Raw genomic sequence first — 16,653 nt, forward strand, 5'->3', positions numbered from 1 at the left:
CACCATTTTTCAGCCACTTCTGCAGGCCTTTTCACCCATGCGGTTATCAACTTCATACACTACGGACCATGTAATCATGTATGCTAGTCTCAGCTTGCACCAAATCACTGCCACCAAAGGCTGCAAGCAAAATTTGCACATGGCTTCAGCAGGAAAGGATGCAACAGGGAGCAGCAATCGTGGTGCGTGTATACAGTCGCCGACCGTTTATTCGTCCCTCACGGGGACTGCGCAAATGTCCGGATAAACAGGTGTCCGAAAAAGCAGACGATAAAGAAAAAAAAAATCCTTTATTTCCATGCACTTATTCGGGCTCGGCAGTAGGTTTGAAGAAATCTTGAATGCGCCGTTGCACGCTGTTCCATTTATGCGCGCAAACAGATAAGCCTGAACCTCTGAGAGGGTCGTACGGTCACTGTAGGCAGCTGAAAGCACAGTCACTGCTTGTGTACGCTCTGCATGCGGCGGCAGCGTAACACGTGGTGCATCATCTTCCGACTCGGAGTCATCGTTCGGCGGTGCAGCAGAAACCTGACGAATGATCTCGCTGTCATAGAGTTCTGCGCATGTCAGTACAGCGTGTGAGCACCTGTGCAACTGTCAAATGAGACAGTGTCCGGAACCACTGCACAGGTCTCGACAGAACACTTTCGGCATCAGTAGGGTGCACATCGGAAGGCGATAAATGGAGAAACTCCTAATACAGTCGCCGACTGATTTTTCAGACTCCAAAAATTCGGACATGCTCGATTATTCGGTCTGCTTCGCTGCACCGCCAACTGCCGGCAAGCGGGTGCCTCCTGGCACCCACTTGCCGGCATTCCCCAGCGCACTCTGCGCGGGCACTGTCGGGGCCATTAGACACTTGACGCGATGTTTCCGTACGCCACGTTGCATCACCGCAACCTCCACACAGCACACAAAGCAAACATCACCACGCCGTCACGCAGATACCAGTTGCACAAACGAAAAACGTGGCCTACTCGCAGTGTCATGAACGAAGAAACAAACAAATCAGCTGCTGGATTGTCTTGACATGGCTTAATAAGCTGAGACCAGAACTGCTGTAGCCACGAACCAGGCAGAAACGATGATGATGAGCAGGGAGCTCATCATGATGATGACGTGCAAGGAGCTTCGTTCAAAACAAAATGGCGTTCAGCAAGTCGAACCATGCACCGGTCAGTCAGTGCATGGTGCTTTCGATCGAGTTGGCTCAAGGAGTGTCCGAAAAATCGGACGAGAGGTTGCAAGGTGTCCGAACTTTCGGCAGTTGTTATACATTATGGGCTATGGGGAGAATGGCGGTGCAGCGAAGCAGACCTAATAATCGAGCATGTCCAAATTTTTGGAGTCCGAAAAATCAGTCGGCGACTGTATTAGGAGTTTCTCCATGCGGAGTGCAGGAGCAGGTGCTAACCTTGAGACTGCAGCATTCACAGCGCAGTCTCAAGTTCCCAGTGCAACTGACCAGGCTCCCACATCCATAAATCGTAACACGGCGGCCACGACCAAGTGTGACAGCAACGAAACCAGGCTGTGCCAGTTATCACTTTTTATTTCAAATACTGTTAACCGTCTTGGCCGTAACAGGGTGAGTACAGAAAGTTTGCACAGAGCATAAAAAAATGTAAACACCTTACGAACGTGCATAAAACATGAAGCAAAGAATGTTGAAAATACAATGCAAAACAAATAACCAAATACAAATACAATATTTTGGCTAAGAAATACATGTAACATTGTGAGTGATATCGGAAGCCGCATAAAAGAAAGACTATAGTATGTATTCTAGAACAGTGTGACAATGTTTGCACGACACCACTAAGATTCAATTTCATAAAAGGTTGTTAACATGTTCCTCAAAGATTTTAATGCTACTCAACTGCAAAACACACCGGCAAACTGCTCCATTCCTTAATCTTTCGCGGAAAAAACGAATAAGCGTACATGTCCAGATATGCTTTTGGAATCAAGAACATGCAATGATTGCTTGACCTGATTTTTGTAGCCAGCCTGGGAGCAAGATAGTGTGGTTTCAATATTGAAGTGGTCTTTTGATAACAAAAAAAATTTAGGTACAGTGAAACCTCGTTAAACCGTAGTTGGCCGGAGCTCGGAAAAAGTACGTACTAAACAGTAGTACTGGTAAACCGAATAGCATGAGATCGCCCACTTACCGGTCGAAAACGGAACCCAGAGAGAGTGCGATGAAAGGGGAAAAAAACATGCAGTATTTATTCACTTCGCGGGACAAAAGTGTTATTTTTGCGTGATGCCGCGGCGGCCTAGCACGACGACCACAGCGGCCTCAAACTTGCTGAAGCTGCGTGCCAGCTTTTCAGCCAGCCCCCTCTTCTCAGCAAACACTCGCATGGCAGATTCCTCGTTCGCGTTACGTATTCTCCGTGCACGTGCGCAGTAGTGCTACAGAAGTCCTGGGAGCGCCTTTTTCATTGCCGGCTGCTGGAGTTTGGAATACTTTTCATTTGGAATAGTTACATTATCGAGCCCCTGCTCTCGTCGCGACGATTGCATTCACGAGGCTGACGTAACGCGCAGCTTATGCCACTGTCGGACCTGAATCGCCCGTGCTGTCTCTTTTCGTGTCGTCCTTATCACTGTCGCTAGTCGACACTTCGGCAACAACACAGGCAACGATGGCGAAAAGTCGAACCTCGTAGCCGACATGTCTTCGCGGTCGCAGCAGCACTGCCGTGCAACTTCTTCGCATTCCAAATGCCACACATTGTAGTCAACAGCAGATCCCTGTTGTGTGCCAGCGCCGACTTCTTCGTGTCACGTTCGATAGCACGGACGATGTCTAATTTTTCTATGCTGAGCACCCGGTGTCTTCTTTATCCGAGCTTCGGAACGACGCCATTATGCTTTCTGGCACGGTGTCGAAATGATGTTGATGTGGCTTCTCGCGCAAACGCACAGGGCGCTTGGAGGCTGTTGTTCCGATCTCTGAGGCTTGTTGTTCTGCCGGGCCGCCCGATGGAGACGGCGCACCGCCGTTCTTGCGCGACGAAAAGTTGAAACGCTATGTTTTAACCGATGCGTACGCAATACGGTGGTACGGTTTATGCGGACACAAAACACATTATGTTCAATGGCCGCTGAGTCGGGGATTTGACTTTACTACTTTTAAAACGAAACTACTGTTTAAGCGGGTACGGTTTAACGAGGTTTTACTGTATAGCCAACTTCCACCGTTGAGCCAGTAGAGGCAAATCAAAGAACCAAAGCATTTCAGAAACATCGTCAGTACAGTAATGCCGAGAAATAATGAACCTTGTGGATTTTCTCTATCTTCTCAATGCGGTGTATTAATCCCGATTGAAACGGATCCCAAATGACACTGGCATACTCTAACGTAAGTTAAATGTGCAAGTAGTTTGACGGGTGTAGTTGCTAGCTTTAATTTTCAGCGAAGGAACCATAACTTTTTTCTCCAGCTCCACAAATTCTGTCTACGTGTGATTTCCAACTTAAGTCTTTCGAAATTGTTAAACCTAGGTATTTTATCGTTCCAGCTTCAGGTAGAATTGTTGAATTCATCTCGTAATTACACTCAATAACATGCTTTGTTTTGTTTGCAACTCTGGCATGACTGATTTAGATTCGTAAATTTTCACTTGACTTTTAGCGGCCCAGACTTCTACAGCTTTCAGGGCTTGACTCAGTGACACGTGATCGTTTTAGTTATTGATTCCACTATATAAGTCATCTGCAAATAACTGGATGGTTATGTCATTACTTATGTGATGAGCAATATCATTTATGTAAACTAGAAAAAAAGTGGTCCTAAAATGAAAAAGTGGTCCTGTGGAATGCCAGAGATTATATTGAATTGGTTAGATTTTGTTACCATTTATTTCAACGAATTGTCCGATCTGTAAGATATGAGCGGATCCACATAACATCACAATTTATATTTATTTCCATCAGTTTGTTAATTCGTTATGTATGACCAAATCTAAAGCCTTCGTGTGATCTAAAAATATAGTGTCACATGGTGGTGACGTAGAACACAGTAGCAATACTGTGAACGACAAAACTAACTTTTATTGGGCGAACCTGTGCCCACAAGACAGGCTACACTTATAGCCTAACGATAGCGGCAAACACGGTCGGTATGCTGGCCTCGCGGATCGCACTTGACGGGATCAAAGCGTCCGCTGTCCAGCTAGATAACGGGTCGAACGCAGTTGAACATTTAAAACAAACTTTAATTACGCTGAGAAGGTCAAAAAAGCAAGTCAAAAATACACAAAACGTTCAGTTTTAGCCCCGTAAAAAAGTGGTCCGGTCTCTAGGGCTGGTGGGGCGAGTCTGCCCGTCCCGCGCTTTTCCAACTGTGGTTTCCATCCCCGTCGACGCCCCCGGGCGCGGGAAACAACAGCCGACCACCCCGAAGCGTCGTCACTGGGTTTCTTTCAGGAACCGAACGGAGGGAGCGGGGTCCTTTCTCTCGCGCACAGCTTGGAGTCCGCGGGGGGCCAGTGAAAGAGAAAGCCATAAAAGTAAGGGAGGCCCGCTTCCCTCTTGAAAGAAAAGTCTGGCCGTGCATTCGCGACGCGCACAGAACAGTCGGCGATCGTCGAAAATCTGATCAGCGGGTCAAGCACGTCTGCTTTTATAGAGCAATCGTCGAATGTTCCAGACTAATCGTTGGGACCCGCGTGCCTTCCACAGAGTTCTACACCATTCACGTCAGGCGATGAAATCGGATAACACAAGGTTCGGTGACAATAGACAGCGGATATTTGTTAGGTGGCGAAACGTGGTCGCCAGATAAAGATAAGTACACGTCAATACCCCCCTCTTAAAGAAAGCATTGACCCGATGCTGCAAACAAACGAAAGTAATAAACAAAAGCACTCGTAGCAAAGAAAACAACAAAAATAAGGAAGTTCGTCAGCGTCCATAAAAGGGTTTAAAGCGCACCACGTGGGCCACTTCAGATCGTGCGCTGCGCCGCTGTGAATGCAAAATGCCGTCTGGCACGACCTCATAGTCCAGAGCGCCAATACGTCGGATGACCTTGCAGGGTCCGAAATAGCGTCGCAGTAGCTTCTCACTAAGTCCTCGTCGGCGTATCGGGGTCCATACCCAAACACGGTCGCCGGGCTGGTACTCGACTAAGCATCGTCGGAGGTTGTAGTGTCGGCTGTCGGTCCTCTGCGTGTTCTTGATCAGCAGGCGCGTGAGCTGGCGGGCTTCTTCGGCGCGCTGGAGATACATAGCGACGTCAAGATTGTCCTCGTCAGTGATGTCCGGCAGCATGGCGTCGAGCGGCGGCGTCGGGTTCCTGCCGTAGGCCAGCTCAAATGGCGTGATCTGTGTTGTTTCTTGCACCGCCGTGTTGTAAGCGAATGTTACTTACGGCAGCAGCACCGTATCCCAGGTCTTGTGCTCGACGTCGACGTACATCGCTAGCATGTCGGCGAGGGTCTTGTTCAGGCGCTCCGTGAGACCATTCATTTGCGGATGGTAGGCAGTTGTCATCCTGTGGCTTGTCTGGCTATATTGCAGAATGGCTTGGGTGAGCTCTGCTGTAAAAGCCGTTCCTCTGTCGGTGATGACTTCTGGGGCACCATGTCTCAGCAGGATGTTCTCGACAAAAAACTTCGCCAGTTCGGCTGCGCTGCCTTTCGGTAGAGCTTTAGTTTCAGCGAAGCGGGTGAGATAGTCCGTCTCCATGACGATCCACTTATTCCCGGATGTTGGCATCGGAAACGACCCCAACAAATCCATTTCAATCTGCTCGAATGGTCGACGAGGAGGTTCGATCGGCTGTTATAACCCTGCTGGCCTTGTCGGTGGTGTCTTGCGTCGTTGACAGTCTCGGCATGTCTTGACGTAACGGGCGACATCGGCGGTCAGACGCGCCCAGTAATACCTTTCCTGTATCCTCGACAGCGTCCGGGAGAATCCGAGGTGCCCAGCGGTTGGATCGTCGTGTAAGGCGTGCAGTACTTCTGGACGCAGCGCCGACGGAACAAGAAGGTAGTTGGCGCGGACTGATGAGTTTTTCTTCCCGAATAGGTTGTTCTGAAGCGTGAACAAAGAAAATCCATGCTTAAATGTTCTAGGGACAACATCGGTGTGCCCTTCCAAATACTCGACGAGGCCTTTTAGCTCAGGGTCCCCTCGCTGCTAATCGGCGAAGTCTTCCGCGCTTATTATTCCAAAGAAGGCGTCGTCATCCTTGTCACCTTGTGGCGGCGGGTCAATGGGGGCGGGGCGCATGATGGGCAATCGGCATCTGAGTGTTTTTATCCGGACTTGTATGTTACAGTGATGTCGTATTCTTGTAGTCTGAGGCTCCACCGTGCCGGCCGTCCTAAAGGGTCTTTTAAGTTAGCTAGCCAACACAACGCGTGATGGTCGCTGACCACTTTGAGTGGCCTGCCATATAGGTAAGGGCAAAATTTCGCTGTAGCCCAAACGATGGCGAGGCATTCCTTTTTCGTTGTAGAATAATTGCCTTCCGCTTTTGATAACGACCGGCTAGCGTAAGCTATCACGTGTTCATGTCCATCTATTCTCTGGACTAGGACGGCACCGAGGCTTAGGCTACTGGCGTCAGTGTGGATTTCGGTATCGGTGTGCTCGTCGAAGTGCGCAACTACGGGCGTCGACTGCATGCGTCGTTTGTGTTCTTGAAATGCGTCGGCCTGCGGCGTTTCCCAGTTGAACTCGACGTCACATTTAGTTAGCTGTGTCAGCGGCTCAGCAATGCGTGAAAAGTCCTTGACAAATCGCCTGTAGTAGGCACACATGCCAAGAAATCTACGCACTGCCTTTTTGTTGGTGGGCTGCGGGAACTTTGCGATGGCAGCCGTCTACTGCAGGTCGGGGCGGACTCCAGATTTGCTGATGACGTGGCCTAGGAACAGAAGCTCATCGTAGGCAAAGCGGCACTTTTCTGGCTTCAGAGTGAGCCCTGATGACTTGATGGCCTCTAGTACTGTTGCAAGCCGCCTAAGGTGATCGTCGAAATTTCCGGTGAATAAAACGTCATCCAAGTAAGCGAGACAGGTCTGCCACTTCAGTCCTGCTAAAACCGTGTCCATTGGAACGTTGCAGGCGCTGAGCACAGTCCAAATGGCATAACCTTGAACTCGTAGAGGCCGTCTGGGGTGATGAAGGCGGTCTTTTCGCGATCTCTTTCGTCGACTTCTATTTGCCAATAGCCAGACTTCAGGTCCATCGACGAGAAGTATTTAGCGTTGCAGAGCCGATCCAATGCGTCGTCTATCCATGGGAGGGGGGTATAGGTCTTTCTTCGTGATTTTGTTCAGTCGACGATAATCGATGCAGAAACGTAGGGTTCCGTCCTTTTTGTTGACTAAAACAACTGGAGACGCCCACGGGCTTTTCGACGGCTGGATGATGTCGTTGCGCAGCATTTCGTCGACTTGTTCTCTTATAGCTTCATGTTCTCGCGGCCAAACTCTGTAAGGGCTCTGGCGGAGTGGTCGAGCGCACTCCTCGGTGATTATGCAATGCTTGGCGACTGGTGTTTGTCGAATCCTCGATGACGTCGAAAAGCAGCCTTTGTATCGTCGGAGCAGACTTCTCAGCTGCTGTTGCTTAATCACGGGGAGACTTGGATTAATGTCGTAGTCTGGTTCGGGAACCATGGTCGTTGGGGTAGATGCGGTGGAATCCGAGAGGACTAACGCATTACTGGTGTAAGTGAATGCTCACGCCTTTGGGCTAACTCTAATTGCTGTCGCCTTTGGACGACTCCGCTAACTTCTGCTGCGTGATAACTAAGGTGGACGGCGTCGGCCGTGCACGCAGGAGCCTCGAAGGAACTGCACTCGTTGGGATCCGTTTCGAGACTGGTTTATTTACAAAAGATAGATCGAAGAAAGGTGAAGGGAAAGGGAGAAGTTACAAAGTCCACATTCTCTTTTGGCCGCACCGAGGCCTTCGCCCTTGTCGGGGGCGCCCGCGCCTCGCACTGAGTAGGCGGTTCGCCGAAAAAGCGGTGGAACGGATCAGGTTGTTTGTAGATGCGCCGGCCAGCACGTGCTGCAGTAGGGCGCTTCTCGTCCGTTCGCCGGCTCCCTCTTTCTCTTGTGTCGTCGGTCCCCCAACCACGGGTGCAACAATGTATGGTGCTCGTTTGCGACTTTCAACAACTGGTTTCCAGAATTTCCTCGATGTACGCGATCGTCGTGCCCTTGTTGATGTGTTTGAACTCCTGGCTGAAGTTTGTCAGCAACACTTCAGTTTTCCCTCCATGCAGTTGAGTGATCCCTCTTGCGACGCAAATTTCACGGTCTAGCAGTAGACATTGGTCGCCTTCGATGACGCCTTCTACATCAGCGGGTGTTTTGGTGCCGACCAAAATAACAATGCTGGAGCGAGGCGGGATGCTCACTTGATCTTCGAGCACTCTCAAGGCGTGCTGACCACGAGGGCTCTCCGGCTGTATCGCATTATCTTCCGACAGCGTTATTGACTGTGACTTCAGGTCAATGATTGCGCCAAGTTGGATAAGGAAGTCCATACCGAGAATGACTTCTTGTGAACACTGATGGAGGATAACGAAGGTGGCAGGGTAAGTCCGGTCATGAATGGTTATTCTTGCCGTGCAGATTTCAGTTGGCGTGATGAGGTTTCCTCCAGCGGTCCGAATTCGAGGGCCTTCCCATGCGGTACTAACTTTCAACTGGGTGGTGATGTGTCCACTCCTGACGGAGTAATCGGCCGCTGTGTCAGCTAAGGCAGTGAAGTGACTGCGTGGCTGTCGAGAAGCACGTCGAGGTCGGTGGTTCTTTGCCTGGTGTTGCAGTTGGGTCTTGGCGTCGGATCATGGCTGCGTCGTGTTGAACTGAAGCTTGAACGTCGCGTCGTCAAGTCGTCTTTCGTCGGTGTAGTCTTGGCTTCCTGAGTTCGTCGGGACGGCGGCGTGTCGTCATTAGGTCGTCGAGATGGTTGCTTCGTCGTCTTCGGCGGCGGCGGAGGATCTTCGTCAGCTCAACAAACAGCAACCGCACCTCCATCGGTTGCTGCTTTTAGTTTTCCGGATATGGGCCGACGGACCGGCCCCGGGCTGGGCCAGTGTATGGTCGGCGCTGCGGCGACAGGTAGCGGCCTGATGACGGCGAACAGGAAGGTCGTCGAGGGCTCCACTGAGTGGCGGCGAGGTAGTCGGCGATATCGCGAGGTCGTTCGCCAATCTGTGGCCGCAGCGCGTTAGCGGCTAAACCTCGCAGTCCCATCTCCCGGTATGGGCATCGGCGGTACACATGGCCGGCTTCCGCGCAGTGGTAGCAGAGCGGACGGTGGTCAGGAGCGCACCAAACGTCTGTCTTCCTCGGGTAGCTGCTAGGTGAACGATAGCGGCGAACACGGTCGGCGATCGTCGAAATTCTGATCAGCGGGTCAAGCGCGTCGGCTTTTATAGAGCAGTCGTCGAATGTTCCAGACTAAGCGTTGGGACCCACGTGCCTTCCAGAGTTCTACACCATTCGCATCAGGCTATGAAATCAGATAACACAAGGTTCGGCGACAATAGACAGCGGATAGAAGCATCGATAACTTTCTAGAAACTTCGGATACATGCAGGCGCGTCCCGCGCCGTGTGATAACATTTGTTAGGCGGTGAAACGTGGTCGCCCGATAAAGATAAGTACACGTGTGAATAGCGTCGACCTGCTTTCTATTGTTCAAGGAAGCTAAAAAATCGTTAATTGTTTCTATCAATTGTGTGACAGTCGAAAGGTGCTGTCGAAATCTGTACTGGTTGGGAAAGAAGCTCTCTTGTCGTCAAGGTAGGTGTAGATTGACTTTGAGACTGTGTTCAAGTAGTTCGCAGCATTCATATGTGAGTGAAATTGGGCGATAGTTTCTAATATGTTGCCTTTCACCAGACTTGTGAACCGGAACCACTTTTGCAACTAGCCAGTCACCTAGGGTGCGATCGGAGATGGTTGTTCGGCGCGCTCGTTCGGTTACCGGTACGCGCGATTGGCCTACTCCGCGCCGACGTCGCCAGCCACGGGGCGCGGCCACGTTTTTGGTGACGTCAAAATGACGACACGTTCCTGTCAGTCATCCTTCCACCGAGTATTTCGTCTGCTAGGTGCCGAACCCGACGGGGAGCTGGGAAGTTCGGAGCGATCATACGGATTCGCATGGCGCGTCTGGTGGATTGGGTTGGATCCCACCGGCGGCTGCGGCATGGCAAGTTTGGATCCAATCCATAGTTCAGTTTGAGAAAATGGCGCTTTCGTTTCTGGAGGAAGGAGGAGAGCAGGTGGCGGTGCGAAACGCGTTTGAAGAAATGGCATAAAGTGAATTCTGGCATTGTTTTTGTTTCTCGAAACAAATAATTCGTTGGTTATACAGAGAAATTGACCCCATCATTGATGCCAGCGAGCCACTAGAATGTTGTCGCTGCCTCTTAAAAAGTGCGCCACTCTTCCCATCATTTCTTTTTCTTTTTTCTTCTCGCTGTGCGCGACACCACCTAGAAACGACGCAAAGAAACTAATCGTCATCGGCTCTATCAAAACACAAAACATGTCTAGTACTACCAGCTTTCAGGTATACATCGGTACACTTTATCTCCACATAAACTAGCTTGTGATCAGACAGGACAGTTCCAGCCAGTACGGCAATCTTCAAATCGCCCATCCAGGAACAGCAAATCTAATATAGATCTTGATTTCTCAACTACGCGTGTGCACTTGTGAACTACCTGTTGTAAATCCTTGCTGAAAGCTATTTCTAGAAGTAGTTCATAATGGGCATCTTCGCGAGGCTGAGTGCTAAGCGTGGACCAATCAATCCCTGGCAAATTGAAATCCCCAGCAATAATTATGCGACAGCTGCGCTTTCTAAAGCTTTCCAAGTAAAGCTGCATATTTGCAAGATAGGAAATGGATGAATGAGGCGGTCCATAAACATTCCCAAGGCTCATCCTTGTTTTATCTAGCTTAATTTCACACCAGATGTTTTCATGTGTTGGAATGCAAGTAATTTGCACACGGTTAATATCAGCTTTGAATACAATAGCAACTCCGCCCCAATGAGCATCGCGGTCTCTGCGTATAATTTTATAATTGGGTGGTACAAGCTCTTCGTCTTTAAACGACAGAAAGCTGAGCTTGTTGGTAAGGATTCATTATGCAAAAAGGTGAGGCGTGCAGACAGGACAAAAGAGAAGTGGACAACACGAACGCAGATTATCAACTGTTGATAGTTGATAGTCAGCGTTCGTGATGTCCACTTCTTTTCTTTTGTGTCCTGTCTGGATGCTTCACCTTTTTACTCTTGGTCTTGTATTTCGGGCCGCAGCATAATTAGCCAGGATGTATTGTCTCCAATTTTGTTTGCTAAACTTCTAGCATTTAAATTGATCAAGCGGAAGGCATTTGAACCACATTCTTTGTTTTGTCAGTCACCCCTACCAACAGCAGGGCATCTGTTAGAATGTGGAACCTTCACACGGCGGCGCTTTCATTGATCCCTCATCTCCATGTCAATCCACATGTAGTTTGTTATAATTTAAAACACATGACACCGGTCCTCCCTTTCTTGTTTCGTGGAATCCCAGCGCATTTTACGCTTCGCCAGTGTTTCTTTTGAAAAATCATCAGAAATGGAGACGCCTCTGCCCTTCAGCTTAATGCACTGCTTTTAAATTTCGGCTTTTTCCCTGTAGTCATACTACCTGAGAATTACAGGTCGAGACTGGGCGCTCCTTTTTCTTATCCGATGTATTCGTTCCATGGTACTCAAGCTGACGCAGAGTTTTTATTCGAATACACCTACTAACACTTTCGCTTCTAGGTCAATTAAGGATTCTCTCTCGCCTTCTGCTATTCCAAATACCACTAGGTTATTCCGCCTACTTCTGTCCTCAAAGCTGTCCATTCTTTCCGTTGCTACCGAAGTGTACTCTATAACTGTTTGACTTTTCTAGACAATTGAGCAACTATACTCGCTTATTCTTTAAATATTTTAAGGCTGTTTTCAGCCACCTTCAGTCGCTTGCTCATGCTCTGTAGATCTGATTGTATTGCCTTTTGGCCATCGCACAATTCCTTCAACATCACCTTCGTTTCTGGCCCAGGGTTCATTTCTACTTCGCCAGACAGCCACAGACACAAAGATGCAAAGCTGGAAAAAATCACTTCCAGGCATGGCAGCACAACAGCAAAACGATTATCATTCTTATAGCCATAACAATTAAAACTAACCTGTTCAAGGAACAGAAGGCGGCTAGACGACATTGCATACGCTGTGCCACAGTGCCCACTGAAGCCGTAGGTTGACGGCCGATCTATACTGTCAGACGCGATTCCCATCACCTGCCGTTGGTCTCCGTGTCCAAGAGTAACGTTGATAGCATGGTCCAGCTGGATGCCGGTACAGTCCAAAGACGGTCCGATGGCCCACTGGTTCCACGCATGCAGCTGGTATGATGCGGCGATCAGCATCACCTGTTCAAGGAACAGAAGGCGGTTAGACGACATTGCATACGCTGTGCCACCGTGGCCATGTAGCTTGCACAATAATTCACGCTATAGAGCAAGAGCAACCCTGAACGCGACTATGAATTACATGTGGGAATGAGAAAGCTTGCATTCAAGAAGCCACTCTGCTCTGCAAGCACTGAAGGCCAAAAAACTTCTGAAAGAAGTCAAATGCTATATAGCAGACGGCGCAAAGGTTTAATACAAGACACGTGCCAATGCTGCAGCAGCAATTCTAGGAGAGGCAACGTACACTAGAAAATACTGCTACAGATGTTATGCTATTAAACAGTGACTGGTAATAAGTATGACCAAAGAATCAGTTGACCTTTATGTTTGGATGTGGAAGAAGAACGATCGCTAACAAAGAGTGGGGAATGAAAAAGCTTGCATTCATAGAAAAAAAAAGAATTTATGCTTTGCACATATAAAATTTGACGAGGCCAGGAAGCTGATTATGGAAGTGCAAACTGAGAGAACTCTTTTGGCCAGTGTTGTCCGTGCTTGTTCAGAGGTGGCAGGTGCATCTGAACACAAATTTATTTTGTTGAGGTACCTGGATGACTCGGCCAATGCTTGTGCGGATGCTGGTGGAATGATGGTGGAGGCTTTTTTCATTGTTGACACAGTGCTCCATAGACTTTGTATCTCATCCAAATACTACGGCACCTCTAGCGGGAGATATTGCGCTCATGGGTCATCTTTTTAATTGACGTACTATGCTTGTTTTATGAGCAGTGCCGTGGGGTCGATTTTTTTTTTCTCCCTCTATGGCTATTTGTTGAACTTGAGTGTGTGGGGCCTGACGTTCCTGTGATGTCCACGTGGATCCTGTTTTGACACTCGTCGAGTTCATGGAGAACAGACTGTCAATGGCCAGAGCAATGGCGAACAGTACTGGAGTCACGTGGCGGGCATGGCCGATCAGACTTCGGCACAAAACCTTCAATCAGTTCCTTTTTGTGCACTTGTTAATCTACTCGCGTACGGTACTCGCGTACGGGGCAGAAACCTAGAGGCTTACGAAAACGGTTCTACTTGAATTGGGGAAATCGAGGACGACGCAACGAGCTATGGAAAGGAGGGGTGTAACGTTAAGGAATAAGAAAAGAGCTTATTGGGTGAGGGAACAAACGCGAGTTAATGACATCTTAGTTGAAAAAAAAAAAAGAAATGGGCATGGGCAGGATATGTAATGAGCAGGGAAGATAACCGATAGTCATTAAAGGTTACGGAACCCAAGGGAAGGGAAGCGTAGCAGGGGGCGGCAGAAAATTAGGTGGGTGGATGAGATTAAGGTTGCAGGGGCAACATGGCCACAATTGGTACATGACCGGGGTAGTAGAAGTATGGGAGAGGCCTTTGCTCTGCAGTGGGCGTAACCAGGCTGATGATGTTTATGTACGGAGGAGGTAGCTGAAGCAGCATGTTTGAAGCCGAAGAAATGCGCTTTCCAACAAGACTAAAATCGTGGCATTCAGCTGCACTGTTCCAGAGATATTGTGGCTTGAAAAACTGTTCTTTTGCAGTTTTCGTGAAATTTTTTTCCACCTTGGCTGATAAAAATTCAGAGCACTTCTATATGGTTTTCAGTGCTGATATTTCAGAATCGGATAAAGAGCTATAGAGACTAAACATTGTTTTCAAAATCTATATTTCTCAACGCCGTCCACAGCTTTGTTGAGTGCAGCAGTGGTGACTTTCTTTATATGCTACATGTTATGAGCCAGTGAGAACGTGGCACTGGGGCGGACTACTGTGCCAAGCTATCCTGCATTAGTGATTACTCCAAGTAATCATTCTTGGACATGAAAAATAAAGGCAGTTTCATTTTGCAGCAAGTTCTTGCTTTTCTTTTTTTTCTTCATCATTTCGGCTAATTTGAAAACCCACTTAATTAGAAGAATGTTCCTGGTTCGGCGGCCTTCAGATCGTCAAGGTTTTACTTTATTTAATCATTGCAGTTCTATTTTTCTAACTGTCCGATTATTCGTACATTTTCACAGCATTGTCCCAGTCATAAAAATCTGTTGGCAATTGTTAGGTCGCAGTCTGTGATTTTGCATAGCGGTCCAAGTGCAGCACAAGGATTCGGTGAGGATCTATAAGCCCACCTTGTGCAAGGCCCACACGCAGTAAAACATGAAAACTGTGAGCCTTGTATATGTGAATATGGTCTATAACAATTTTCAGTCATTTTCAGGGTGCCTGTAGAAATGCCCGGGTGTTTATACTAAGCGCTGGCTGCCAAATATGAGGAGAATGCAGTGGTATCCCTGCAGTGGTATCCCTCATTCTGAAAGTGCCTATGCTTGCCCTAATGTCCATTATATGGCATGAACAGGTTGTGTTGTGATGCACCAACCTTCCTGCGACCAACAAGAAGCTGCTGGCATGTAGGCATGTGTCACTGTCACCATCATGTGTTATTGTTTGTCATGGGCTTTGGTGATGCACCATGTCTTCTCCCCCTAAAGTGCAGAATGATACCCTCTAGCTGGATATTGTTGCGTCCATGCAGCGGAGCACGTCACTGTGAAGAACAACACGCTGGTGCTGTACAGTGTTCCCGAGGATCGTTCCTACCACTGTAATGTGAAACAGCCTGTCTACATGGGTGCAAATGTCACCCTGGATGTGCTCAGCGTTCAGCTGCAGGCTTTCATGAACACTACTGCGGAGACAACAGGACAGTTTGGCGACGGTGAGTGTCTTTTCTAGCGCATGTATTACGAAGCGTCCTCCAGAATTGTTGGTCATCATGTGCTATGCCACCTGTGTCCTAGCTCACCTGGGAGGGGGGTCGGTTTTGAGCCAAATGGGGTTAACCACATAGGCTATTTCATTCATACTGGATTGAATGAGTTTTTTTTTATTCTCGTGACACAACATGGAAAAGGACTAGAACAAAAAAGTCGCAAAACGTGTCTTGAAAGTGTTCGAGGCCCGCCATCAGGCACGGCAAACCAGTGTATCTGCACTAAAAAAATAGATAAATCCAAGCAAGAAAATCGCATCTGTACCCATCATACAGATGAGGTCATGATCTGCATCTTGTTTGCAGACAAAACAAATTAGTTGAACCTACTTTGTGATAATCGACTTGCAGGAAGAAACTGACAGCTATCGGAACATCTTAATTAAAACTACAATTCTACATAGTACTTCTAGTTAGGGATGTATGCGTACTCAATAGATTTTGGATCGAATATTGAATCAAGAAAGCCGAATATCAAATAGAATATAAGAAAATTTAACAAACTTTTATGCTTCCGAATGTTGTGCAAAGAACATCACATTGCACATGCTCCAGAGGCTAATCACGTTACTTAACGAAAATTTTGCAAGCTATCTAACTTAAGAACCTATGAATCGAGATGTATAGTATGCTCTACTTTTATTAAAAGGAACACAAATTAGTATGCCAGCGCTGATAACTACTTGGTTCTGGAAAATATTTATCGATAGAATGTCTGTTAAATAGAACAAAGTGCTTTATTCCATCTGAAGATGAAGAAATGGGAAGCTGTCCTAAATGCCAATGAAGTTTTCAGTTTAAGTGTCCCTGAAAGTTTCGATGAACAGGTACAAATGGCACAAGTGGCACGAATGTTTTAGTGTAGCTGTACCCCATGCGTCTACAAAATTTAAGTGATGTGTCTCATATTAAGAGCACTACGGAAGATTGTTACACTAATTCATAGGCATGCTTTTTCTCCTTCAATGATGCAGAGCCATCAATGGCTCTGCGTCAGATGAGATGTCGTCTTGTAGCCAGTGTGCAAAGCCTCTTCGACCTCCCTGCTAGCTGCCTGGCTGTCGATCCCCTGCGAGAGCTATCCAAGCAATGTGCGTTGCGAGCATTCTGTCTGTGCGTAGTGAGTGCTGGTAGGTGTCCGGTATTCCTGTAACTGCAGATGGGCTGGGTGTTTCAACAGATGGACGGAGCTGTAAACTAAAGCCCCTCAGTACCGCTGTGATGAAGGGGCTTTAGCATAAACGTGAGTGGCCTGAGCGGCGTACACAGTGCAGCCACCTGTTGGCACAGAGCTTATACTGCTGTTGCAAAGTGTAAAACATATTGAACATATGACATGTTCATGATTAAGCTGCTGCCAGAAATTTACACCAACAGCAAAGTAGA

The 16,653-nt window shown here is 48.0% G+C and overlaps 1 protein-coding gene across 1 annotated transcript in view; it reads left to right on the top strand.

Annotated features, from left to right (window-relative positions):
• Nucleotides 1–16,653, top strand: part of Lamp1 (lysosome-associated membrane glycoprotein 1) — a 90,787-nt gene that overhangs the window by 54,965 nt on the left and 19,169 nt on the right. Inside the window, exon 4 of the mRNA XM_065444907.1 lies at nucleotides 15,031–15,213. Coding sequence (XP_065300979.1) covers nucleotides 15,031–15,213 — 183 coding nt within the window. The remainder of the gene's footprint in view (nucleotides 1–15,030; nucleotides 15,214–16,653) is intronic.

Source organism: Dermacentor albipictus, chromosome 1 (genome assembly GCF_038994185.2).
Source record: "Dermacentor albipictus isolate Rhodes 1998 colony chromosome 1, USDA_Dalb.pri_finalv2, whole genome shotgun sequence".
NCBI lineage: Eukaryota > Metazoa > Arthropoda > Arachnida > Ixodida > Ixodidae > Dermacentor > Dermacentor albipictus.